This window comes from Maylandia zebra, linkage group LG3 (genome assembly GCF_041146795.1).
Source record: "Maylandia zebra isolate NMK-2024a linkage group LG3, Mzebra_GT3a, whole genome shotgun sequence".
NCBI lineage: Eukaryota > Metazoa > Chordata > Actinopteri > Cichliformes > Cichlidae > Maylandia > Maylandia zebra.
In genome coordinates, this window is record NC_135169.1 from 39,434,818 (window position 1) to 39,461,980 (window position 27,163).

The 27,163-nt window shown below is 39.7% G+C and overlaps 1 protein-coding gene across 4 annotated transcripts in view; it reads right to left on the reverse strand.

The window, feature by feature from the left end:
* Positions 1–20,364, reverse strand: part of LOC143416531 (uncharacterized) — a 52,263-nt gene extending 31,899 nt beyond the window's left edge. For 3 of the 4 annotated variants that reach the window (XR_013096919.1, XM_076881840.1, XM_076881839.1), the window contains exons 1-2: positions 20,129–20,364; positions 19,953–20,017 (exon numbers count right to left, since the gene is read on the reverse strand). Coding sequence is in view for 2 of the 4 variants with exons in the window: in XM_076881840.1 (XP_076737955.1) it covers positions 19,953–20,017; positions 20,129–20,165 (102 nt within the window). In the remaining 2 variants the exon portion in view is untranslated. Of the gene's footprint in view, positions 1–15,257; positions 15,371–19,952; positions 20,018–20,128 lie in introns of those variants that run through there. The other variant, XR_013096918.1, reaches the window with a different exon arrangement.
* Between the last annotated feature and the right edge of the window lie 6,799 nt (positions 20,365–27,163).

Below are 27,163 nucleotides of genomic sequence, written 5' to 3' on the forward strand. Positions count from 1 at the left end.
GCGATGTTATGAAGCACACTAAAAGCCCATTATAGATTCTACAGGCGGATATGGCCAGATGCAGAAATCAACTGATACAACATGGATTTTTAAATATTTCATGTTCTTTGACTGATGCAGTAAACACAAAATCTGATGGATGATCAAGGAAAGGCAAGAGGAGCTTTCCAACTGAAAACCTCCCACTTTGCCTCTCATAAATTTAATTTAGATAATTCATGCGGCAAACAGTAAAAATATTCATGAAGAAAGCACTTCATACAACGGCGACATTTAGTGTCAGCTGCTTAATTGGCACACCAGTCACTCACTGATGTGACATGTGTGGGTATGCAGTAAACATAGCAACCGTCATACGTTAAGTTACTGTAATGTGGCTCACTGTCACTGCACAGGAAGAGAAAATTGCCCAGCTGCCCAGCCTCTTTGAGCTGATGCAGAGGGGGCCAATATTCCCTGGAACAGCTTGCACAGACAGCTAATGTCCCTTTCAACATGTCTAAAATTATGTTCAGAGGAGGAATCAATCAATGGGATTGTCGAGCGATTGGAGACCGGGCCACCTTGGGTCGGTGTTTCATAATGGTTAGCTAAATGTATTACGGCACCCGATTTTGGTCTTTGCATGTTTTAGTCTGAGAGACGGATGAAGCAGATAGCTTTCACTCAGCTACAAACAAACAGCGCGGGCACAATTGAAAATGCTGGCAACGAGAAAACACAACAGATTTAAGTATATTGGGCTAATGAAGAACTGAGAGGTTCACTGAAAAGGCTGGAAAATGTGCAAACACAAAGATGCTAAAACATTCAGTATTTTCTGGAAACAAAAGGTTTAGATTAATGAGAAAAACGAGAAAACATTTAACAAAAACAATTCACTGAACCAATGAGGATGAATGCTCATGTCTGCATATGTATAACTTATCCTTTAAGACATACACTGAATGTGCTGATCATTAAAAGCAAACGTCTCATTTGTTCTTCATATATCACCCGCAATCACCGTAACTGTCAAATTTCTTTTGAAAGTGCATTCATTGATATTTTCAGCCATTAGATGGCAGCTTAAGAAGCTGTGAACATAACATTTGTACATTGCAGACTGACAACCACTTGCAGGCACCGATGTACTTGTCTCTAAAGACTTTGGTGCATCAAAACAGCAGTAAAACAGCAATGAAATTGAGTCAGTCTGCCATTAGTCTGGGATTGAATGGAGTTGAGTTGGCAATTACATGCAAACTGTTTAAACCCTGCGATTAACTGTGATCAATCTGCAAAACTCAGAAATTAAAAGATTTAAAATTGAAAATCACCAATAGTAACGTGGTTGTTGTAGAAAAGTGATCTATCTTTCTATCTTTCTATCTATCTATGCATTAAGATCTACGATGTGCTGTTCTCCAGGTAGACTGTCTACCTGAATGGGACCAAAATCTGTTGAGTAAAGGTAAAAGTCATTGTATCATACATGACATTTTACATGACTCCAGAAGTCAGAATAAGCAGCGATACAAATACTTATTAATTCAAGTACAGAGGTTTTATTACTGACTGTTCTACTGTAGTAAAACTAATGCCAACAGCTTGGGTTTCTATCAGAAGGATAGAGCTTCAAGAAAAGCACCAAAAACAGCCTTTTTATCTATTTAAATTCAATATTCGCTTTGCTAAGCAGTAAGTTGTTAACTTTGTACAACTGTTTTTGCCAGTGAAGAGTGGTTTTATCTCACTATATATTACTACAGAAAGCATCCGGTGGACATGGTCTTTGGTTTAGCTCAAGAACGCAGAAATCCAATTGGGACAGCTCTCCACAACAACAAGCATGCAGCCTGACATTTAAAGACAGATCCAGGCACAAGTGGATGCTGGTGTGCAGTGAAGCACAGATGCTGCATGAGAGGAAAATATGGGAAAGTACAGCCCCCCCTCTCCCACAGCCCCCCAACAAACAAGTCCACCATCATACTAATCAGTTTGATAAGTATGTATTTTGTCTAGTTTTGTCTATCCCAAAGATTTCGACGATTATTTCTATACCTCATGTTTTGACCTCCCAGACTTGACAGCCGATTCAATAAGAAGTGCATACAACTGAGCCTTTAGAGAGTTTTTCCCCCGTTTTTTCCCGGAAAATTAAACCCGTGACAGATGCTTGTTTTACTGGGGACATTGCTGCTCACAAGGCCGTGCAGGTCAAAAGTACAAGATAAGCATGTTAGTATTGAGCAGGCAGATGGTTAGAAAAAAATCGTTGTTATTGACCTGCAACAAACTATCAGATAGCCAAATACAGCACCGAACCTATCAGATTACATGCGACTGTATGTGCAATAATAAGACCTGCGACTTAGCCGTGCATTAAATGGGAAACATTATCACTATTGTGGAGTCAATTATGGATCGTTGCTTTGGCTCAGGGGGTTTAAGGTGGTTTTGTTTCTTGTCTTGAAGGCCTTTCTCCTCATTCTTCCAGTCCCCCCACCCCTGCACACATCATTGCTTGTCCCTGATACCTGCACTTTCTGCAGCATTTGAAAAGAGAGGCTCCAGCCCCTTGTGCATTTTGCTCCTATGGCAAAAAAAGGAGCTCATAAGAAATTACAGCAAATAAAGTCTGGCTTTTTTCAATTCTAGCGAGTAAGTAGCAATCTGAAGTCAAACAGCCATCGCTAACCGATGGATGATGTTTAGCACGAGCTCATTTAATTCCTTTATTATTTCTCAGCAACCTCTCTGCTTCAGAAATCACAGGAAATTGATTCCATTATCTGTATCACTTCTCCTCTGTGCATAGCACCTGCATATGAAAGGCAACACACCCGCCATCTTACCATCTCTGCCGCTGAAGTGACATTACGATTGTCATGGCAACAAACTCCTTTCTCCATAGAGAAAGGGTAAGACAAGGCAAGTTTATTTGTATAGCACCTTTCAACAAAGCAATACAAAATGCTTTGCATAACATATAAAAGCCTCTAAGAGAATGCATGAAAGAGACACTATAATAAAGCACACGTGACTAGATTTTAAAAGGTTTAAAAAAATGAAATCACTGAAGAACGCTGTCAGGAGAATTGGTGCAAGACATTAATGAATGGCCTTAAAGTTAACTTAATAAAATCCAATAGTAAACAGAATGTTTTGAAAGAAAAGAAAAGAGTCAGACCAAACCTGGCAGTTTTCTGCAAGTTTGTTCCAGATATGTGGAAAATAAAAAAGTAATTCTGCTTCTCGATCTCACGTGTGAGGACACTACAAGCAGAACTACCCTGGATGACCTGAGAGATCTTTGACGGCTCGTCATGGAGAAGAAGATCAAAAAAATGTACTGTGGCCCTAAAACATTCATCTGCACAATATCTAAGTCAACAGGTGGACAGACAGAGACTAAAGAGCTAAAGATCTATTCCAGATTATGACTTTTACCACATAAGAACTTCCTGAGGATTTAAGGGGAACCAAACAAACTTGGAGAACTACAAAATAACTCTACAGGTAAATATCTTAGCATCAACCATACTAAATGTTACACACACATACATGTGTGCGTCTTTTCTTCCAACATGTAAATTAAAAACAAACAAAGAAAAGAAACAGAAAGCAATGAATAGAGATGTCACTGAAACTTAGCTTGGCAGTTTAAGAATAATAATCGCATTGAAACTAAAACCAGTATTGAATGGCAGATGGCTTCAGGTCTTCAGGTGGCACTGTGCTTGAACTAATCCAAAGAGGAAATTGCTGCACGGCCTTTTCAGTGAACAAACTTCATTGTTGTCCAAAACCTCGTCTGGGACTGAGCTCAAATCAGGTCTCAGTCGCACAGACCTAGAGACCGGTCAGCAACCACCTGGCAAACTCCAGTTCCTAGACAAAAAATTGCATTCCCCAACAATGCAAGTGGTTGTAGAAGGCTGCCTGGGGGAAATTCTTCATAAAGAGGATACTATACCAAAAACCTCCATATGATCGCCTGTAATTTCTATGGAAGACACTGCGTTTGACTGCAAACACTTGGTAACTATCCAACTATCTGAGTTGGATGCAATTCAGAAATGACTACTCCCAAATTCAGAAAAAGTTGTGCTTTTCTGCGGCAACTAACATATTTCAAAAGGCACAACTTTTACTTTGAAGGCAAATGATCTCCATTTTTGGGTTGCATCACCCTCTTCACTGTATCACTACTGCTTAGCGAGTACTTGCCAAGCACTTGCAGACAAGTCAGCATCTGCAGAGCAGGCTACAGTGACCATTGCAATCTGCAACCAACCAAAGCAATCACAAGGTGTGTTTTTTAGAGCAGCACTAACCCTTTTAGAATTAATGTCACCTGCTGATAGCAAGCAATCTCTCGCAACCACTCCCCAACCAATCAGGGAATACACATTTCTTCCTAGCAAGTGGTGCTTCATTACCAACTGGTCTCAAGGTCTGCCTGACTGAGTCAACAAAAAACAAAACATTTTTATGAAATAATGGCTGTTGCATTTTATATACTGTGGTGCATTAGCGCATATCTGTGAAGGCACCTTTAAAGGTGAACGATACACAGCAACGTATTCTGCCATCCAGATGAGATTTTTAAGAGTCTTAAGGTTTTGCCTACTTCATCAAGGCAATCCCAGACTGCATTCTGCTCACTTTACAGCCAAATATTTCAAAAATGTCCAGCTGCTAAACTGGCCTGACAGACCTGTCAGCCAAACATTTGACGCATTGTGAAATGAAATGCTTACAGAGTGTGGTTAAAAGCAGAGTTGATGCAAGACACCGGCAACCGTGCCCCTTGTCCCAACTTTCTGATATGTGCTGGCATCAAATTGTAAATGCTGATGTCATCTTCATTTTGTTTGTGCGACGTTCAAATGGAGTGACTCGCGTTATGCTTTAGCACTCTTCGAATCAAACTGAAACGAGCGCGGTGACACAGTGCACATGTAGCGTAGCATTCATGGACTTGTGCTGACAAATGTAGAAGGAAGTTTAGTTAGGAATGTACATAACTGAACTCTATTGTGTTTATAAGATGCAAAGCATTTTCAGTGTAATGTTGATGCAATGCCGTGAAATTGTACACAATAAAAATGTCAAAGTCATCCTTGGAAAAAAGTTAACTGCGATTACCAACAGGGACAAAATAAATGAGGAGATCTGTGGTATTACTGAAAGAAATCATCACATGAACAAATTTAGCTGTTAGATCCTCAAAGTGGCTCACAGTGTTCAATTTGCAGTTCATTGCAGATTTTTGTCTGCATTTGTCAAAGAAAGGACTGAACAAAAAAGGCTTTTTGATGTGTCTATACTCAAGGACATCGACACAGCACCTTGCAAAATCTAATTTACAAGGTGTGAAATTTCCTCATTCTCTCCTATGATAGCTTCATTTCATAGCGAAAGCTAATTATGGAAGCTATAATTTCTTTCAGCAGTCAAGTCATCAGCTGGTCAAATACAGAGCGGCTCACCAAATGACACAACCTAATCGCCGTGGCAAAAACAAATGCTCGATGAGATGTTGGGCATTATATTTATGATATTTTAGAATAGAGAAGTGGGAGGAATATTGTCTGGGTCCTGTGTGAATGTCATCTTGGGTTACTGGAATGTTTCTGAGTCTCTGTTTTCTCCACATCCCCTCACACATCATACTTTCTCACACTGTGCCTATCAACATTGTTTCTCCGCTGGAGCAGCTGTCTCTCTTTTCAACTAAAGTATAAAAAAGAAAAAGAAAAGAAAAAGCAGCAAAACAAACAGCCACCCCACCCCTTTGACACTGTCTGGGTAAAAAAAAAGAAAAGAAAGAAAGAAAAGGCCCCGGACAAATTTAAGATACACTAGGGTTGCAATCTGCATGCTAAGGCCCATCAATTTTTCATGGCTCTCACACTATGAGCACTCACAGCCAGAAGGGGGTAATGCAAAATTGATTTGTGTATTAAAACTGCTTAGCCAAGCAAGCATCACTGGGAAATGTAGTGATTACCCCCTTGGGATTTGAGAAGCCCATGTATAGTCATCGTGACTGAAAATGCGACTCTTCCGTCCACAAATAATAAATAACTATGTATTAGACTCCTCAGGAAACTATAAATATTATACACATTAATTAATTCTGAGATAACATGTTAAGGGAGTTTAACCTGGTGATGGCATTTATTATTTTCTTTACACAGCGTAAAGCTGATAGAAGCACATTATCTACATAGATAGCATGTGTTGTTTATTATGTCAGAAAACATACAGTGCATTAAATTACACCAGCAATATAACAGCAACTGATGTCACATTTAATTCACAGGGAGGATACACAGTAATGATAAGCGGGGTCAGAAACAATTAAGCACACCATAATGAGAATTGATAAGATTTTATTGACACCAGTCCCATTATTGATTCTGCTTATTGGTCCAATTCCTTATTGATTCAGTTACTTAGTACTGGTTTTCGGTGGGTGTGTGAAAGGCCTAACGTCAACACAACTAATTTATTTATGTGCGTCTGGACGCAGATGTAGCAGTGAGTCAGGTGTTAGGCTTTCACTACAGATTTTGCGACTGCATGGTGAAAAGGTCATTTCTAGTTGGTTCTAACTTCTGATCATCATTTAAAAAGGATTAAACGAATATTTGGATTTGGTTTCATTTAGGTTTTTTCAAAGCAAAAGAAAAAAGATACCCTATATGGACAAAAGTGGGGCCTCACGCTGAATCTTTGAATTCAGGTGTTTTCATTGGCCTTGTCACAGGTGTATAAAATTAGGCAACTATCCATGCAGTCGGCATGGCTGACCCCTGCTGTAATGTGTATTTGGACCTGTACTGTTGTCCATATAGTGCACTTCAACCTGATGGCATTTTAACACCAGAGAGCCGTGGCACTTGTGTATAAAGGTCTATAAATATACATTAAATGTTCTTTCAACATATTGCTGATGCATCTTGTAATTATTATTTTACTGACATCACAGCTTAAGCCACATTTTGGCCTGTTTCTTCCTCGCATCTATGACCTCTTGTATTTTCTCTTTCATTTTTGATAGGAAGCAGTGAGAAATGTTCTTGTTTCTCAGCATTACTATCGATGCCACAAATAATATTATACTAATGTTAAATGCCACTAGTGTTGTCATAAGTGTGACAAACACTATAACGTTAACATCACAGATAATAATCCTCATCACTGAAATGATGACTCGCCAGATTTCACATGGCTAGTTTAGCATTTTGTACTGTAGAATTGCTACGATAACCATGCAAATGCTACTCACTAAGACCAGGTTTTCTTAAAGATTTTGGAATAAGTTTCTTAAAGTTTCAAACACTTTTTGCAGCAGTCAGAGAAAACATGCATACTCATCCTTTGTTAGCTGAGAAAGCAGAATTGGTTTAGTCTAATTGCTTTTGCAAAAACTACTATTGGCAAGCTTCTTATTCCAATCACTGCAGTTTTAGAGCCAAATGTATAAAGTTAAAAGCCTTGAAATTTTATTCTGTTATGTATAATACCAATAATTCAAATTGGTTTTTGAAATTTTTGAGGTCTCATAATTATTACTGGATGACATTTTGTAACAATATAGTAACAAAATGTGTTTAATTAACACTGGTAAAAACACTCATATGTTAACAGACAGTTAACAGTATAGTTTACTCCACTCCTCTCAAAGCATACAGCTTAGAGAACATGTGTTATATACAGTATCTGTTTATATATATATATATACTTTTGTGCAGTACTTTTGTAAATAGTCAACGGTGCAATAGACTCAATACTTGAAATGTGCAATTCACTTGTATTTTTATTTTTATTCCTATTTATTCTATTTATCCCCTTCGTATATTTTATTTATATTGTCTCTGTATTTATATATATGTGTGTGTGTATAACTCTGTAACTTCTGTCGGTGCTGTGCTTTTTTGGAAATCGAATTTCCCAGAGGAACCCACCCGAGGTTCTAATCTAATCTAATCTAATACATAACATATAACATCATCCAAAGCGTTTTTGTTGCTATTCTCTTTCGCTTACCCAATTTAGGGTTGCGCAGGGGGGTTGGGGTGAGGGGTGGTGGGCTGGACCCTACTCCAGTTACCTTAAAGGAAAAGGTGGGACACACACTAGATAGGTTGCCAGCCTGTCACAAAGATAGACAACCATTCGCACCTATGGGTAATTTGCAATTATTAGTTAATCTAACCCTTCTAACTGCATGTTTTTGGACTTTGAGAGGAAATCGGCGGGTCCCCAGGCAGATGGATGGTGGATTCAAACTCCAGGCCTTCTTGCTGTGAGGCAACAGTGTTAATCACTGCACCACCATTGGTGCCCAAAAAGTTCACTTTGCCTCCGATTTTTGCAAATGGTGTAAAAAAAAAAAGTAAGTTGGAACATAATAAGGCCGGCCATTAACAAGCAATTTCAGGTTAAAATATCCTTTAAATTCATATTTCCCAGAAATAAACCTTTGAAAAGTTAATACAGAATTTTAAACTTTTCATGAGAGTAAAATGATAAAATTCACATGAAAAATGCTTTTTCCCCAACATACACTAACTGTTAATTACCTCCTACAGGGCCTCTCCCCTCACTGCTGCCCCTTTATGCTCTCTGAGGATTATGTGGTTCTTCTGGCTTCTTCAGGCAGTACCTTTTAGCTTACACTGGGGTGGTTCGCATCCAATTATGATTGATTATTAGTACCTCCACGTCTGAGGCCATGGTTCTCAGTTGGAAATCGGTGGAGTGCCCACTCTGGGTCGACCCAAGTGGAGGTTAAGCACCTTGGGGTTTTGTTCACGGGAAAGGAAGGTGGGAGTAAGATGCTGACATATGGACTGGAGTGATGTGGACGCACTACCAGTTTTCATGAATCTGCTGAATGAGAAAGCAAAGCTGTTGATTTACTGCAGATCTAAATTCTTACCATTCCTGGAGACGTGTTGGAGTTCTGGATGGATATGAAAGTCAGGGTTATGTAATATAGATAGCTGGTGCAATTCCTACTGGGCTTCACTATCAGGAGTACAGATGCTGGTGAACACAATGCTCAGTGATGAGTAAGAGATTCAGGCAAACTGTGTGCTATAAGTCTACTTTTTTAATGTTTAATAACTTCTAAATTAGTTGATGTTGCTATGTACATAATGAGACATTAACGAGCATTAGCTTACTATTTCAGAAAAATTAGCATTTTATAGAGCATATTTGGCAGCGTCAGCTTGTCAATAGTTGTACTCTGGAATCATATTTTGTTTGGTGTCTGTCAGATTGATCACACTACCACCTATCAAGCAAAGTGTAATCAGCAAACTCCTTATTTCTCTCTTCTCCTCTGCTAACACCAGCGGATTGCAGATGATCCTCACATATTAATTTTTATTTATTTCTAGTGTAATTTCCAAATGATCATTAGTAAATGGCCAATTTTATTAACTCTTCATGTGAATAGATGATAAGATAGTGATTCTATTTTTACAGGCTTGTGTAGTAAAACAAAACTTGCTAACACTAGCTACAATAAGCTAGCGCTTGTAACTTCCAAAGATGCTTTTGCTAGCATCTCAACTTGTTCCCCTTAATTTGTGAAAGCACTCCAATATGACTCGATGATTACGTGAAGCTCACTTCTGTCCAGTTATATCAGTACTGAGGTGACTTGTTGAAGATATCCTGAACTTTTCTGTTGTTAAGTGCTGCTGTTTTTGTCACTCTTACTGTTACAGTTAAACAGTTTTGAAGTCAAGCTAACATCGTTGTACTCAGACACTGAACTCTGATATTAGCCTGGTATTAGCTTGCATAACATTAGCTTCTAACTAACTGTTATTGTTGTTTAGCCGACTCGTTTTGAGCTGTCTGCACTTCTAAGGCATCCTAAATATGTGGCTGGTTGGTAGCCACATATTAAAAAAAAGAAATTACGCGGAACTACAATGTCCATCGTGGCCACTTTATTTAAGATAGAAAAGCAACATGGCGGCTTCTACAAACCTATATATTTTTAACTAAGTTGGGTTATGATCGGTGGATAGAAAGGACAATCATCAGTCATAGAGAAAAGAAAAACATTTCAGTAAAGTTGATATTATGCCATCTTCAAACTGGTTGCCAAACGGGAAGTATTTGAAATGTACTTACTATTTTATTTATTCATGCATTCTAAATATATAACATAGATGTTTGTCTGGTAAGTAATATGTAACCCAAGATATAAATGCAGTGGTTAAAAAACAGACACTCATAAAATCATAATAGTAATCAGCAATGTCTTATGCTATGCTAAAAGCAATGCATATAACTGCTCCAAATCCACAAACCAGTGAATGATTTATGATGCCTCATTTAACGTGCAGCCCATCTATACCCTCATGCTTCCTTGGTTGTGACAAAGGAGTTAAGCCTCTCAGAGGTCACTTTATTCAGCGTGGGGGAAAAACTGTCTAATCGCTGCATGAAACAACATGACCTGTGTCCGTTCTACATTTACAAATGCTCACCTTTGTAAGGTAACCTTGTCCCACTGCACCAGACACTACCAACACATACATATTTATCAAAGCACATTTGTAGGGGTCATCAAGTGAATTGCGTGGACTCATACCCAGCTACCTTGGCCGCTTATAACAAATACGTCCTTGAGTGTCAAATGAGGTGAATACCTGCACTCCTGGAATATTTACCAGTCCTTGATATGGCAGATCCAGCCATTATCAAAGGGATCCTTAATATGGTATAATGAGCTGAGGTAACAAGCTCTGTGCACTGAACTGACACCAGTCATACATTGTTGTACAAAATGATTAAAAATGTTACAGTTGCTGCTTTCAGACAGCCTCTGAGAAAGCACATTTCATGTAAAGAATGGCTTTCATAAAGTTAAGGATTTACAGACACTTTTTTTGCCAGCACCAATGTGAAAACAAATTCACAGCGTTCCCATAAATTATACCCATCAACTCGCCCTCCCACATTATGCTTTGACAACTCTTCAACTCTGAAAAGCACTCAAAGGTCATTTTTATCCCGCAACATGAAAAGCTCAACTCCAATAAAAGTTCTTTAATCATTATTTGCTATAGAGTTGGCACACGTCACTGTGGCTGCCAAACAAGTGGTGAGTCATATTCAGTTAATGGTCAGCTCAACAAGTGGAGTTTAACACAAATGGAATGCCATTTCTTGACTACTGCTAGTGTCATGCGAGCTTAATTTAGTGCTAACCTGTGTGTCAAAACATGTCCTCAACTGGAGGGCCTCCGGTGAGGCACTGAGAGATTGAGCTGAGACTGAGCTTATTAGGTGGGCTACGGTACATCGACAAGGAAAAGAGGTGGTTTAATATGACATTCAACACACACAAGATAATTATTTTGGATGCACGCACAGGCAGAAACTCTTATGAGGGCCAAAACAAACTCTGCAAATTGCATCAAATTACTGCCAAGTAAAAACAGATCTATACACTGCTGGGAAGTTTGAGTGAAAAACAGATTTACAGCCCCTCTGGCCTTCTGATGTTATCTTGTCTTGCATGGGAGGAAGAAAGAAGCTTGTTCTTGTCAAGAAAAAACTGCAACCTGTGGTTGAGAATGCGACTGGAAATGGCAGCTCGGCTTTTTATCCATGTTTGAAAAGCAGCTACTGACCTTTCCGACTAAGAGCTCAAACACGTTGTCTGCTACATCTGGGCTTTAGGCCTGGCAGTCACTGGGCTTTTCAGTGATTATGGAAATATTTGTAGATGTCTCTGCCTGGAGAAAGCCCAGGGGAGCATTTACGAGGCGTACCATCAAGCCTTCCCTCTATCCAACTCCCATTTCTGTATTGGATTCCTCCTAGCTTTGTGGTCGTTTCTCAGCCTGTAATCTTCTCTCCCTCAAACCATTTTGAGTAAGACAGAAGTATCAGCGTGGGGATGTTTCGGCTTTTAAGGAAGATCTATCAGGTGCTCCACAGGAAACATGTTAAAAAAGCTTTTTGTTATGAATCACAAGATCAAATCCTTGGACGCTAATTCCGTTAAATTAAATGCACGACTTTTTAAACTAAAACTAAACCTATAAATACATTCAGAATGAAGCCTTTTACTCGTTATTCAAAAGAATCCCATTTTCAATCACAGTGAGCTCTTTTTGTTACACCTTTTATAATAATTGTTTTTATTTTCTTACCTCCTCTGTACAGAATGAGAAATTAGTGTAACAATCACAAAGATTAGATCTCTGTCTCCTTTTTACAGTGAATGGCTACAACTGGTGTTTTTAAGCTGAAAAGGCAGGTTTCCTTTATGCTATATAATTGTTCTAATTGGCAATTGTAATTTGTACGCAGAGAAAATCTAAGCTTTTAAATGTAAGTACCAGAGGCGGTTATGTGTGCCCTTTTTTACTTTATGGCTTTATTTGGAGACATTCGGCGTGCCTGGGACTGGCTTCGTTCAGGCTGTCAGTTTGGTTATTTCCATGACGTGAATGCAGACAATTTCATTATGTCACAAACCTAAGCAAGCAAGGTAGAAACCATTGTGTCTCATTTGTACCATTTCAATATCCGTACTCTCTAACTCAAGACATATTTAATCTCTGAATCTACTTTTGAACTAATGTGAGCCATGCAAATGTATTTTTTACCATCTGGCTGCAAAGACAGATCTTTAAGTGCACTATCTCCAGAATGTGGGAGGATCTTATCTAACCTTTCCTGCCTCATGAAAAATTCAGGATCCTGGCCACCAATCTCCGCTGTCTCAGGATGTTATGTCCGATACAGAGATGGGGGTACCGGGGAGAGAGCAGGAAATTGCTTTGGACTCCAGCACTGTATGATCAGTATTATCGTCGCAATGGACCTCATTCGGCTACATATTCTATAGCTGCATTAACTGCGTGCATCCATACCAGTCAGATCTCATTGACTGTGCAGTGTGTGCATGTGTGTGTAAGGCCTTGGGTTTGTGATGGGTCTTTGTGATAGAGGTGGCAGGTTATGTAACCGGGGGGTGGCAGAGGGGGAACAGAGGAGCCGAGCGGCAAACTGTGGCATGACAGCTCTCCGAACTTAGAGGTAAGGTCTAATGCGGGTGACTGACAGATATGTCGAGATAAAGCTTCCTGTCAGTCTGCAGCAAGTGTTGCCCACCATCGCTATCAGCCCCCACCATCCTTTATCCCTGAGGGGCCTTGTAGACAGGATGGTGGAGATCCTAAATATCATAGCTCCTCAACATTAGACAAGCCAAACATCTGCTTTACAAAAAGCCATGGGTATCTTTACTCTGTTTTATCCCTTTTACTCTTTCAGTCTGACTGATTCTTTTCAACAAAAAGATGGAATTACTGGGATATTTCGTTTTGTTTTAGGTTTTTGACTTCTGCAGACAGGGCAGAGATTGACAGAAAATGCCCCAGGATTTAGCATTTTTGTCAAAGGGATCAGTTTTACTAAAGGTTCCTATTATTGTCTGGGCATTTTTTAAAGGAATGATTTGGCACTTTGGGAAATTGCAGGCCTATAGTTTCTTCTGGGGAGAAAGAAGAGATGATCTGTTAATGGCAGGCCCACCCATAGGTGAAATCAGCACTTTAAAAAGAAATTCTTCTTTTTAATTTGGTTATATTTCTTCTGAGTATGCAGGACTCTGAGGTTCTCACAACCCAGCCGCAAGTGATAATCTCTCCAGCATGTTCTGGGTATGGTGGCCAGTTTAAGATGTGGATTGGACCACTGAGATCTCAGAGTTTGACTGCTGCCCAGTCCACAAAGCTACCCCTACATGTATGCCTGTACATGGGGAGCCCACAGGAGGATAGACTATTGTGCTGCCAGGCTTGAGCCAGGTCTGGCTCCAGGGTGGTTCCATATCCCTGATCTAGGCAAGGTTTCTGGACTCTGGGTCTTTTGAATTACATTTAATGTTGATGATGTTAATCCTGATAAATTATACAGCCAGTAACCATTTATATATGGCACTATGGTTACTGCATTAAAAATTGTGGAAACATTTTGTTCTTATAGTTTTATGTCTCTTGGGTCTAAGCTAGGCTAACTGAAGCTTAACTTAGCAGCTAGCTAGTCCGCCTTTAAATAAACCAAATAAAATATTTAAACTTTTATATTTATTATGTTACATTTTTTGGCTTTACATTTCTGTGTTATGTGAATATATAAAAATATATAGAGTAATTAGCTGTTGGTAGGCGTTTCAAGTCTATTGGCAAAGTTGCTAATTTTTACTTGACATTGGAACAATAAATTTGTTTATGATGAGCTAGATTAGATACCACCTGCTTCATAAAATGCAAACATATCTTAAGAGTGAAGTCTGGCAGAAACAGCTAGTGGACAGAGATGTATTGTTAATTTTACAATCAATTAAATACTTTAAAAAACCTTTAATATCACATGCATGCTATTTTCAACTGATCACAGATGCTATGTTTAGAAATACACCTATCAGTCTGCCAATTCTACTTTCTTATTCTATTTTCTCTGGGTTGATATGGGATATGATTTTTGTGTTCATAGCTTCGTAGGTGAAAAAAAAACATAAAAAGAAAGAAAAAAGAAAAATCATGCACGAGAACACAACATCAACTCTCTGATTGATACTGTCATTAGATCCTATAATAGAACGCCCTCCAAAAGCAGCTTTATCAGCCTCGTTGATAATACTATTGTCTAATCAAACAGTTCGAATCAGGATCAACGCAGAGAAAAAGTGACGTAAAAAAAAAGCAAACTAGAAAAAAATATAAAAAATTGAAGAATTTTGTTTTTAACTGGTTTAACCTTTAGCCTAATCTTCTCAATCACACTGATGCATTTCAAAGATAAAAAACAGAGTTTGCCACTCATTTCAGTAGTTGTAAATTATACATACCGGTCTGGCAGCTGAGAGTCTTTAATGCAAGATAAATGAGGACAGCTACAATACTACTGTACAGTGGATTTAAAATTAAGCCCGAGGCGAGAACGTCCCACGCAACCCTGACAGCCATGAGCTGCATGTTTGCTTAGCTTTGCGCACAAGTGTGAACAACACCATCAGTTGCACAATCTCATGGTAATGTCTCGGGCTATTAGAATAGGAGTCACACCGCTTTTATTTCTACCCTCTCTTCCGCTGGGCAGAGGGACAACCGCTGACAGTGAGCACTGACTGCATCCCACCCACCGAGCCAGACGACAGGGAGCAGCCGTGCCAAGGCACCCGGCCAGAGGCTTGCCAGCGGGGGTGCTTGGTCCAGGCTGAGGCATCTTCTCTGGCTGGAAGTCCACCTGGGTGATAAGCACCACAGACTCCACTCACCCTTCAGGGCTCACAGCAGGATGTGGATACCGAGTCGCTGCTGTTCTGCTCGGTTGAGCCAAATCCCACAAGCAAGAGGGAGAGGGAATAAAATTACAAATATATGTTAAAGAGATACAGTGTTCCATATTCAAACTATCACAGGCAATGTTTGGTGTGTAAATATAGCTGCTTTTAGGCCTAAACCAGTAGACCAGTGAACATCTGAAATACTGCAAAATGCCTCAGTTGTGCTTTGAATATATTTTTGTTTAGAGATGATATCAGTTTTTCCTTTCTTTAAAAAAAAAAACCTTACATTAAACCCACTGACTTGAGAAAACTCTCTGGCTTGATTTGAAGGATCAAGTTTAAAACCTTCCCACATTTTCCAAACATCCGATTCGGTTTTTCGGGATTGTATTGAAATCTATCTGAACTGTCCGGATAAATTTATAAGACGAGGTTTCTTTTGAACATCAGCTTCAAAACAGCTTGAAAAAGAATTGTTGCAAACATCAAACGAGTGTGTGACATATAGATCGTGATACCTGCATTCATCATGTAAATCATATTTAAACCAAGAATTACGACATAAAATTATGAAACCCATTTTGAAAATTAAGCATCTTTAACATGTTTGTATTCAGGATTTTTTTTTTTTAAATCAGGCCATAGATAGGTAGTGAATGTACCAATCAATGTATGTATGTCGGTTGCCATGGTTTCTGATCCTGATGTGTGCTGTGAGTGGTGATCTACATTTGAGAGTGGGCTTTCTAGTGATGCACAGACTTCGTAATGGGAGGAAAGAGAAGTCTTTTGATTGTGACGCTTGTTCACGGCAAGAGAAGAAATTGCTCCCGAGTTAGGGGTTTTCTTTAATCTTTGCAGATCTTAACAGGTTCAACTGTACAGTTTTAATTATGTTTGCGTGATCTTCTTTCATTGTCAAAGAACACCTTGACCTCATAGCTGATTATACCCTCCAACCCCCAAAAAACAAGTCCAAGAGCATACACTAAGAGTATAATCAATACCTGTGGAGGTAATGATGTGGCCCACACCATAAAATGTCCTCAGTGTGAATCACAGATAGATAAATTATCTGAAGGAAATCAAGATAATGACTTTCATTTACTCAATAAGCAGATATTAATTATCTGTCCGACAGATTAGGGGGCCAGACTTATTGAGAGCCTTGAGATAAATGACTTTCTGATCAAGATATAATGAAAACCTTTTTAGGTCCTCTAACCAAAGCACTCATAAATTTGCATATTAATTTCTGCTCTTGTTTAGGCACTTACTGGAGATTATATTCCAACACAACACCCAAACAGCACCGCCGTGTTTGTTTTTCTGCGGGGACTCTGATGTTATCATGAGCACGGCGTCTCTGATAGATCGCCTCCCCCCGCCCCCACCGCCAAACCCCCCACCACCTTCCCCAGTGCCACCCTCTGTGGAAAAGTAATGAAATGATGAATTTGCGAAACAACCGCAGGGTGACTATGATGAATTTTGTGGTATCGCTCAGACTAATAGCTCTGTCAACAAGAAGAACTCTATAGACGAGCACAAATGGGCGAAGCAATCATGGTATTTGTGGTTTAATGCACAAAACATGAGCATCGGGTTGCTTAAATTTCAGCTGCAAATATCTGTCTGATGAGAGAGGTTAATCCAGCATTGATTACTGAGGGTACTGTGTGTTTTCTTTCTTTCTTTCTCTTACCCTCCCAAAAAAAAAACCCACCAAAAGGCAGCTTCCATCCTCAACCGTGGCTCACTTCACAAGCATATTTGCCAGAGGGGCGAGCTGATTTGCGGCATGCCATCGTACGTTTGGCTGTTGTCCAGTCGTTTAACCTGCCAATAGCAGCTTGATCTTGGAAAAACTCATGAGAGCAAATATTGCCCCACAGTCTAACTGAGCCGGTGGCAGAGAAGCAGTCTGGTTGCTACCACAACAGGCAGGAAGCCTTATCAAATAACTGCCAAGCATGCCTCAAGTTGGCGAAGTGTCGGTGGCCGCTATGTTCGCAAACACTTCTCGTGGCTGTTAGGGGAGGCCCGCCGGGGGAGTACCCTCAAGCTTCAAAACTCTGGTTGCTTATATTCTTATAAATATTTAAACTTTTTTTGTGGTAGGTGAGGATTCTCTCATCTACAGCACAGCACAGATTCTGTGTGTAGGTGGGAGTCACTTTTTTAACATCTGCCAACAGCTAGAGTTTGCTTTGGGTAAGAGATTTCCAGATAAGCCCACGACTGAAAATAATATTGACTTATACAACAGCTAACTTAAAGCTGTCTAAGCTAGCTGTTATTGACATTACCATTCATTCAGCTGAACTTTTGTTCTCATGTGGTAGATAGTTGAAACTACAAAGATATTATATTGTCTTGCCAGCACAGCATGTAGATCTTTCACTGTTTCAAAGTGTTTTCATACCAGCCAGACAAGTTCAATATTGCATTGAACAAGGCCGTTAGTTTCAATTAAAGGCACCGTGGCACAAACTATGTTGGGCTTATGCAACGTTCAACTGATGGTAGTTATCAAAGCAAAAGTGTCACTGTTAAATCTCAGAACTCCTATTACCGTATTTTTCGGACCATAAGGCGCACTGTCAATGGACGGGTCTGTTTTCATACATAAGGCGCACCGGATTAAAAGGCGCATTAAGTGAAACAAAACAGTCAGATAAGTCAAACTTTACTCAACTCATTCTTCTTGCTTCCTCCACTTCTGTACCATTGATTCATTAATGTTGAATTCTCTCGCAGCTGCTCTATTCCCATGTTGTTGCAGTATATTAATAACTAACCTCGTATTGTGGATGGATTATCTCAGTTGTTCTCCTGGCTGAAGTTTGGTCCTTTTACAGCATCCTGCCATGCGATTGCATTTGTCCCTAACCATCGGTAACCTACAAAGTTAGCGTTCATATTACAGCGTCACTGCTTATGTTATGCTAACATAGCTGTGTCGCTAGCGATCACGTAGCACATCATTATATAGCAGCTAGTTAAACTTTAGTTACCCTGCAAACGTCACTGCTGTTTGGTTTTCTGTCTTCATTTATGTTGGAAGTGATACCAGAGCTGTACGTTTAAATTTTTTAACAAATCTCTCAGTCAGAAAATGCTATATCATGTTTAGGTGGAAACTAGCGAGCTAACTTCCTGCTAACTTCTAACTCCTTTAATAAATTCTGTTTTCATGGATGCCTGCATGTTAAACTTAATTGTTACACCTGGTAAAGCAGCAATACTGATCATTTTATTAAAGATGAAAGAATTTAGACAGTTTTTAACTCTCAGTGATGTCACAGTGTTCATTTGATTTTGGGTCCTGAAGCGGAGTTTGGAACCAGACTACGCCACAAGACTCCTGACTATGGTAATTGTAATGCTCTGACAAGCTTACCAAAGTCGTACTAAAACATTTTTTGACAGATTTTTGAGCACCGTGTACCACATAAAATCAGTTCAAGATCAGTAAGCACAACCAGAATTCATACATAAGGCGCACTGACAATTTTTGAGAAAATAAAAGGATTTTAAGTGCGCCTTATAGCCCGAAAAATACAGTATATATTCCCGACTCTTTCTGATCTGTAAACCCATCTATCAACCAAAACGTCAATTACAGTTTCCCACAATCCTAGGCAACAACTTTACTCTTTTGTTTTTGTAAATCTAATCAGTAGTAAATATGGCAAGACCCGAGTATAAAACAAAGACAAAAAGCAAATCCTTATTTTGAAAGAGAATGGTTGGATTTTTTAGCATGAAAAATCACCCCAAGACTATAAAAGACAAGCATTGGGCACATTTGTGGTTTAGAGATTCATCCATCAGCTAATAGGGAGGAGGCGTCTGACTGGCCTTGGATTGATTCTGTGGAGAACTACCTTTGGTGACAAGAACATGAATTGCTGAAACAGATGGCTTGGTCCCCTCAGAGACCCTGATTTCAATCTTCCTGTACCAGTTAAAAGCTGGAATGGAGCACAGGTTTTAATAAATGGTAAGGGGTAAGGGAAACTTTTAAGCAGCAAATGAATGAATCTTACATGCATTATTTCTTTGTACTGTGTGTTAGTTGTAAAATATGCTTCCAAACACGTGAGGAAAATGACCAGCTGCTTTCGTTCCGATTTTTGCTGTCTGTCTTTGCGTGCGCATGTGCCGTGAGCCTACCAGCGGCGCTACCTTGACAGGGTGCACGTCTGACCACATACCAATCAGCTGCTTGGATAATGAGTATAATTGATTGGAGCCTCATTCAAATTCTGTGGAATAGAGCATGCAAATTGTCCTTGCCAAGTCATAATGAGGGACCTCTTTAATGGGACAATCAAAAATTTCACTTCTAATTCTGCAAACTGAAGTGAGTGCTCTGTGTTGATTGCATGCTCGGGTGCCAGCATCAACAGCACGTAAATAGATAGGTTGGTGGTTTATCGCCATTTACTGAGAAAATATGCCGCATGCATATTTACCCGTGGATGTGAGATGAAGACTAAGAGCATTTATAATCTATATTTTTTTTTAATTTACCGTGCCACTGATTGGCTCTAACACTAGCTGCAATGGTGGATGCTGTTTATGTGTGTACTCCTGATGCCATACTTACCAAATCAATATCGCGAGCACTCGATACTGTATTATCCTCACAGGGGAATATCTTCACAGGGAAACCTGGCAACAGAGATGGCACACATAGTTTTTAATGACAAGACGTTTATTCAGTCACACTGCGACCACAAAATGTTTTAATTTTCATGTTTGCATTTCAAAATGAAATCTAACCAATTTCTGCCTGGCACCATGTGGCAAATAGGTCCATGTAATGGAAGAATTTGTCATGGCTGTGTGAAGGCAGGCAGGAAAGGTGGACCAAAGAGCAGGACTCACGGAGGCACAGGTGAACTCAAAACCCTCGGCTTTATTGTGGGAATGCAGACTGAACAAAGAACTAACTAGACTGGAATGCAAATAAACTAGCAGGCAGGCAAACAGAACACACAGGGTGATATGAGGATGAACAGACATTAACAACGCAACACTGACACAAAGACACACTGGGCTTAAATACACCGAGGGAGTCATCAAGGAAGGGGAACACAGCTGGGAGGAATAAGCCCTAACGAGACAGGGGGAACAAAGCTAGAAACACTGACAAAGACAGGAACATGAACCTTCAAAGTAAAACAGGAAACTCGACAGAGTAAGACAGACTAGACGCTGAACTAAACCGGCAATAATAACAAAATACAACCTGAACCTTAGTCATAATGCAAAAACATACCAGAATAACTGAAACACAGATTCATAATAAAAATCAACAAAGCACCAGAGAAACAAAGAACAATCCATCATTCAAAAATAAAACAAAGCATAAAGAACTCAAAATGCAGTTCGATCCGACTGAGAACCGTGACAGAATTTTGTCTTTGGCAAACTATTGCAAACTGAGCATCGCAGCCTCTTTAGCAGTCCTGTCATCCTTGTGCTAATGAATGAATTAACAAATGAAAGAGGATTTGCCTGTCCTGGGCTCTCCCTCGGAGGAAGGTTAATTTCCATTCAATATGCTAAACTGCTTAGAACCCAGGACTTTATCCAAGCGCTAGTCTTCTCGCAGCACCCACACCGGTCTGCCCCGCGACCTCTCGGCCCATCCGTAATCCTTCAGGATCCTGTAGTCAATATTTTAAGATTGATTCACCTTTCTAGTCAAATAAACTGTAAAATCCATTAGTGGGACAGCTCAGGCTTACTTTACATTTTGATTACAATCAATTACCGGGCCGCAGATCTGATTCTGCGGTTCTGTCTGAATGTAAAAACGCTCGACTCTGCAGACTGCAGCAGAGGTCTCGCAAAGGGAAAAATTCAGCCGCTGATAAAAGTTAGTATTTACGGCCTCGCTCCTCTGTGCATTTGTATTTTTGCTCACAGGCGCTGATCATTATCTTGCTGAAAATGAAATCCCGAGGCTTCTAATGACAAAGATTTATAGGTGCGTGCTGTGCCATATTTATTATATTTACTGTGTATTATCTACAAATAGATTCTCCGTGATGATTGTGGATGACGTGTGGGGTATGGAGACGCGGGACATGAATCAGTCTGGGTTGGATAGAAATCCTGGGGCTGTCAACAAGGACAAATGGAGCGTAATGATTAAAACAACAGTCACGTCGCTGCACGAGAGAACCAACTTTAAATTGTACACATTAGTGTGAAATGTTTAAATAACTAACTAGTTACAACTGACCCATTTATTTTGATATCAATAACTTCACGGGTAAGATAACTGGAACACCTGACCTTTAGTTTACGTGCCTTTATGGAGAAATGTGGTGTCCTTTAAGCTCTGTTGATTTTATGGTTTGTAACTTTGTTAGTTTCATTCAGTTTACACTCATCAACCTTGTTTCTGGACATAGCAGGCAGCTTTCTTCAGTGAAAAACAGGATAAATCTAAACCTCTCAAACTATTATTATTACAGCAGTGTTGAAAAATATCAGCTGTCCCTTATGATTGCTAGAACTTCAAAAAAAATAAGAATATTATAAAATAGTTAATAACATAATTACGAGCAGTTTCTCTTCTTGAGTACATTGCGTTGTCCCCAGCCACCCAGGCAAGGACTGGACAAATGCCAACCAATAACTCTAATTGATTCAGCTTTGCCAATATCTCCCCTAGTAAATACAGTAAAACATCTACCAGCTAATTAGACAAATATTTCCATCAGAAGTTAGTAAACTGCAGCAGAAGACTGATTATTGGATTTGCATTCTTCAGCTGGCTCGGCACATGAGCTGCCTCCCGTAACGAAATGAATCAACTTATGTAAATAGAGCAATAAAAATAAAAGTGACATTTATGCATTTTTCCTAAAGAAAAAATATTGTCTTTTTTCTCCCTCCTTTGCTGCTATGCGCTTCGTAAACACAAAATATATTGATGTTTTATAACATACACACACACACACACATACCAAAGCAACAGTAGCAGTAATTCATGCTCATGACATTCTAGTGCCATGGTTTTTTAAAGTACGGCCGATGAGCCACTGGCAGCCCTTGATAACATTTTATGTGCCCTGCAAGAATGACAAGGAAAGAATGCACTTGTACACAATTCACTCACCCACAGTTCATGCACAGAATGATATACCAAGGGTCTCTTTTTTCATCTCTGTTGCAGAATAAGCCTTCCTAACAAATACAGCTGGCGTTAGGAACATTTAAACTAGAAAAAAGCACAAAACTGATTATTACCAGAGTAAACCAGCATTCCTGACAATCTTGAAAAGACACTAACCACCAACTTAAAGAATCTGATATGTTCATTTTTTAAAATGGCGCTCTCTGAAAAGCCCCTAGTGTAGCAGACGAGACTCAGCTAAGGCTTTGTTAAACTAAATCAATCAAAGTTGACAACATGTCAGCTTTAAGAAATTCTGTGGTGTGTCCAATCTAATTGTCCATTGAATCAATACTTAAAGGACCTTGTATACATTGCATTGCAGCTAAGAATAGAGGTCAGTGCTGCACCTCCCAGTTAACCTTGCACACAACCCAGAGGAAGCTAAATAAAACTCTTTGTACCATTGAAATAATTTCATAAATTTCACTGCACCACTAAAACATAAACAAAATCCTAATTATAGCTCTAGCTGTGTGTAAATTACTGCAAGCTAGCAGAGATAAAGCCAGTGTAGCATCACAAGCTAGCATCATCTTATAAAATCAAAGTTTTCAAATGCGTACAATTTTAAACTTAACTCCCTATAAATGTTTTCATAAAAGCTGTTGAAAGCTGCTGTATTATGCACTCTCCTGTGTGCTAGTCAACTGTATTATTCACTCTGACACTTCAGTTGATTGCCTCAAAGCCAAAGAGAGTTTAACTTGGTCCTGGACACACACAACTCGTTCTCAGAGCTGTGTTAGCTAGTTAGCTATGTCAGCTGTGTGTAAACTAGTGCAAGCTAGCGGAGATAAAGCCAGTGTAGCATTACAAGCTAGCATCATAACACATAACTCAGAGTTGTGTTAGCTAGTTATATTAGCTACCACCTCTTCTTGTGTATCCACCTTTTTAGTCTGTCTAATATTAAAGTCATAATGTAGTGGGCTGTGCTATTTTTGTGTGTGAAAGTATATGTTTTACCTCACCCATAAACTCCCTTTTAGTCAGGTCAGATATGCCATCCATATTGTGTTTTACTTTTAAGTCTAATTAAGTCAGGCTTACATTAGCAAGCTCCACTAAATGCTTTCTTGTAAGTTAGCTTGTGTAAACATAGAATTACAAGCTTTAATCACTTGATAATAACCATTGTCTTTGCAAGTATCTTCATTTAGCAAACACAATTAAAGGTTATATTTTAACTGACAAGCAGCTGTGGCTGTTTATTAGTATTCCTAGCTTAAGTCATAAAGACCATATTTAGCAGTAGTGAGTGAATTGAAATTCGTCTATACATACAGTATGTAGGACATGAGGCTATTTTTCCCCGTTGCACAAGTGCTTCTTGGCATCTTACTGCATCTTAATCTTTGAATTTTTGCTCAAAATAGCATCATAAGCTTTCTTCACTCACACACTTTGTGTCTGTCTCTTATGTATTCTGGATGATAGAACTTTTGGTAATCCCTTTGGATTAAAAAGACTTCTAATACCTGGAGATGCAAGTCAACCACACTTAGTAGGTAGTGCATGTAAGCCCGTGTTGCCGCATGAAGAGGAGGGAAACGGAGTGTTAGGGATGAAGAGACAGAGTGGAGCGAGTGAACGAGGAAGATAGAGAGGGAGAGAAAGAGCTTTAGTGCTGGTGTCCCTTTTAGACATGCTTTTAATTCCTCTGCAGGAATATCAGCAATATTTAACTGGAAATGTCACAGAATGTCAAGTCGGAAAATGTCACCGGGGAAGGACTGGAGGGTGACCTCAAACCTCCCCTTTAAGATGAAATAAATATGCCTCTGTCGTATTGTAAAGACAGGTTTTTTTCAGGGCATGATTTCTCCATTTTACGGACGCTATTCATTTTCATAGCAACAGAGGGGCGAAAAGGCAGAAAGACAGGCCAGGGAGAGATAAATGAACTCATCAATCGTGGTGAGCGGGGACACAGAAAAGCCTGACGTCTACCCTGTCATTTCCACCATCCGTCGGGTAATTGTTGACTTGCGGCATCGCTGCATTGTCGGCTCTCGCCTCCTATATGTGATTAGTGTTGTGAATACTAAAAGGGGCGTTTACCGCTTCCTAACTGATCTATCGGTCGAACATTTATATGTGAAAGCATACATTAAGGGGTGAGTCACTTGCTTAGTGAAACATTCACTCAAGCAATTCTAAAGTCGCAGGAGGAAAATAAGTTTGAAAGTCTTCTGTTTTTTAACCTTCACTGCACAGCTACAAGATCTGTTTACCTTGAATTTGTGGCGTATTAGAGAGGATGATTATTAAAGTAACGGGAGGCGTTTGTACCAAACACACCCAGCGACTCGCTTTCCTTGCAGCCATGACAAAGCAAAGATGTGATGGATGTTCGTGCTCCTCCCAACTCCTGCATCAACCTGGGAACTGCCATCAAAGCGCACCTCGTATACACTGCTGAACAGCGTAGCGTTCGAGAATTTGTGTTGACATTTGAAGGGATGCAACCGAGAACTATAAACAGCCCCTGGGCTTGATGAGTTGGAATCCTGTGCGGCATTGTGAGGTATCTCACTGTACCAAAACACAGGATATGGGAAGGAAAAATACAGCAACTGTAATCCAAAATCAATAAGTGCTGGAGTCAGAGAAAATATTACAGAACAATAACAGAACACGAGCCACAGTTCAGTGAAAAGGCACAAGGATTGGTCAATTTCTTTCTTTCAAGCTGCACTAGGGAAGATTTTCTAAGGGCAGAAATGATCCACTTAGGCCTTATCAAGACATTAGCCAGGAGTTCTAGGTGTCGGATTAGATACACATTCACTTTGCTGCAGTACTTTGGAACATCTCTCTCTCCATCTCTTCGCTACATCTCCCCTTAGATATCTACATGAGTGCTTTTAACATTAAGGAAATTGATATTAACAAGATTGAGTCTCTGCAGAGTTTTATAGCTTCCAATAATGGAGCTAATGCAGATCATTACCAGCAGAGCCAGTGAAGTTATATTCTGGCTAGGCAAACCCATCTAGTCGGCCCTGACAAGAATAGCAACAGCTAACACATGAAGCTTGGCAGCAGCAAGCTAATGTTTAACAGGACTTCACTACTGTTGGAAGATTCACCTTATATGCACTGTTTTTAGAAATGAACTTCTTCACATCCACATTGAGATGCTTAAGGGGGAGAAAAAAAGAGGAATTGGAGTTTAGAAATCCTGTTTTTGCTTACCGTATTACCGCACAAGCTAATCCAGGGTGTATTGGGACTGGTTTCCAGCAAGGCAGTACCCATAATCTACCTTGTATTTTGGCCTGTAGCTCTGGAAGTATAGCAAGTCATCAACCAGTCAGGAGGTATTGCGGTTCGATCCCTGGCTGCTCTAGTCAAGTATCCAAGGGCAAGAAGCGGAACTCCAAGTTGCTCTCCAATGGGTTCATCGGTAGGGATGGGTATCAAAACCCGGTTCTTGTTGAGAACCGGTTCCCACTGTTTCAATTCCTTGGAATTGTTTGGCATTTATGCAAACGACTCCCTTATCGATTCCAGTCGCCCCAAATGACATCACCACGTTGCGGAGCATCATTTACCTGGCAGGAAACACGGCGCCTACGCACCACAAACGCTCAAAAGTTTGGTTATACTTTACGAGAACGGATGACAGCAGGGCAACTTGCAATACTTGCAAAGTAGATATTTCATTTAAGGGAGGAAACACTACGAATATGCAAAAGCATTTGCTCACAAAACACACGATGACCTTAAATGAATGTCGTGTTTTTAATTCCGCTCCGGACTCGTGAATCTCAACCCAGCAGCAGCGGTAACGTTTGTACGTCCTCTCCCGTTAATCAACTAACAGTGCATATTATGTTAGCGCGATCTGCCTTATTACAAAACCTGCCATTACTGTGCATTTAGGTGACCATGATGAGAGAGACAGACAGAGTCTGGCTGGCTCAGATGCTGCCAGTTCTCGCTGCAGTCTACCGGTAGCTTCTCCTTTCAGGCCAGGATAGACGAATGTTTGTGGTAAAAGGCTGCCACAGCAGATGCCTCCGATTTTCGGTAAGTGAATGTGTTTAATTGTAGGCAGGGACATTACTGGATATTCTTGTGTAATTGCTACAGAATAATTTACGTTATACTTTGTTATTGCTACAGAAGAATATTTATTTTATTATTTTACATTTACAATTTTTTTCCCTGGGGACCCTGTGACACCCCATTGAAGAGCCGTAGGCTGTGGATCTCTTAAGATCTCACTGTTGGGTTTGTAAGGCCATAAGATATAAAAAAAAGTTCTAAGCTTATCAACCTTAGTGTTCTCCTTTTTTAAAAAAGAATCGATAAAGAATCAAATCGTTAAACGAAATTGGATCGGAACCGTGAAAATCTTATCCATACCCATCCCTATTCATCGGAGTACGAATGTGAGTGATAGAAACCATTTGAGGGTAGGAAAAAGAAAGTTTTGGGTGAATGAGTCGAAAAGCATTATTTAATGACCATTTGTATTTGCACAGAAATGAGGTGTAGCGGTATCAAAAAAGTTGAAATGACCAATATTAATGACTATCAAAGGTAGTTGTTGGGTGTTTCTCCAGAGTTCTGTAGAACAGACTAAGAATGCGAACATTATATTTTACTTTTGC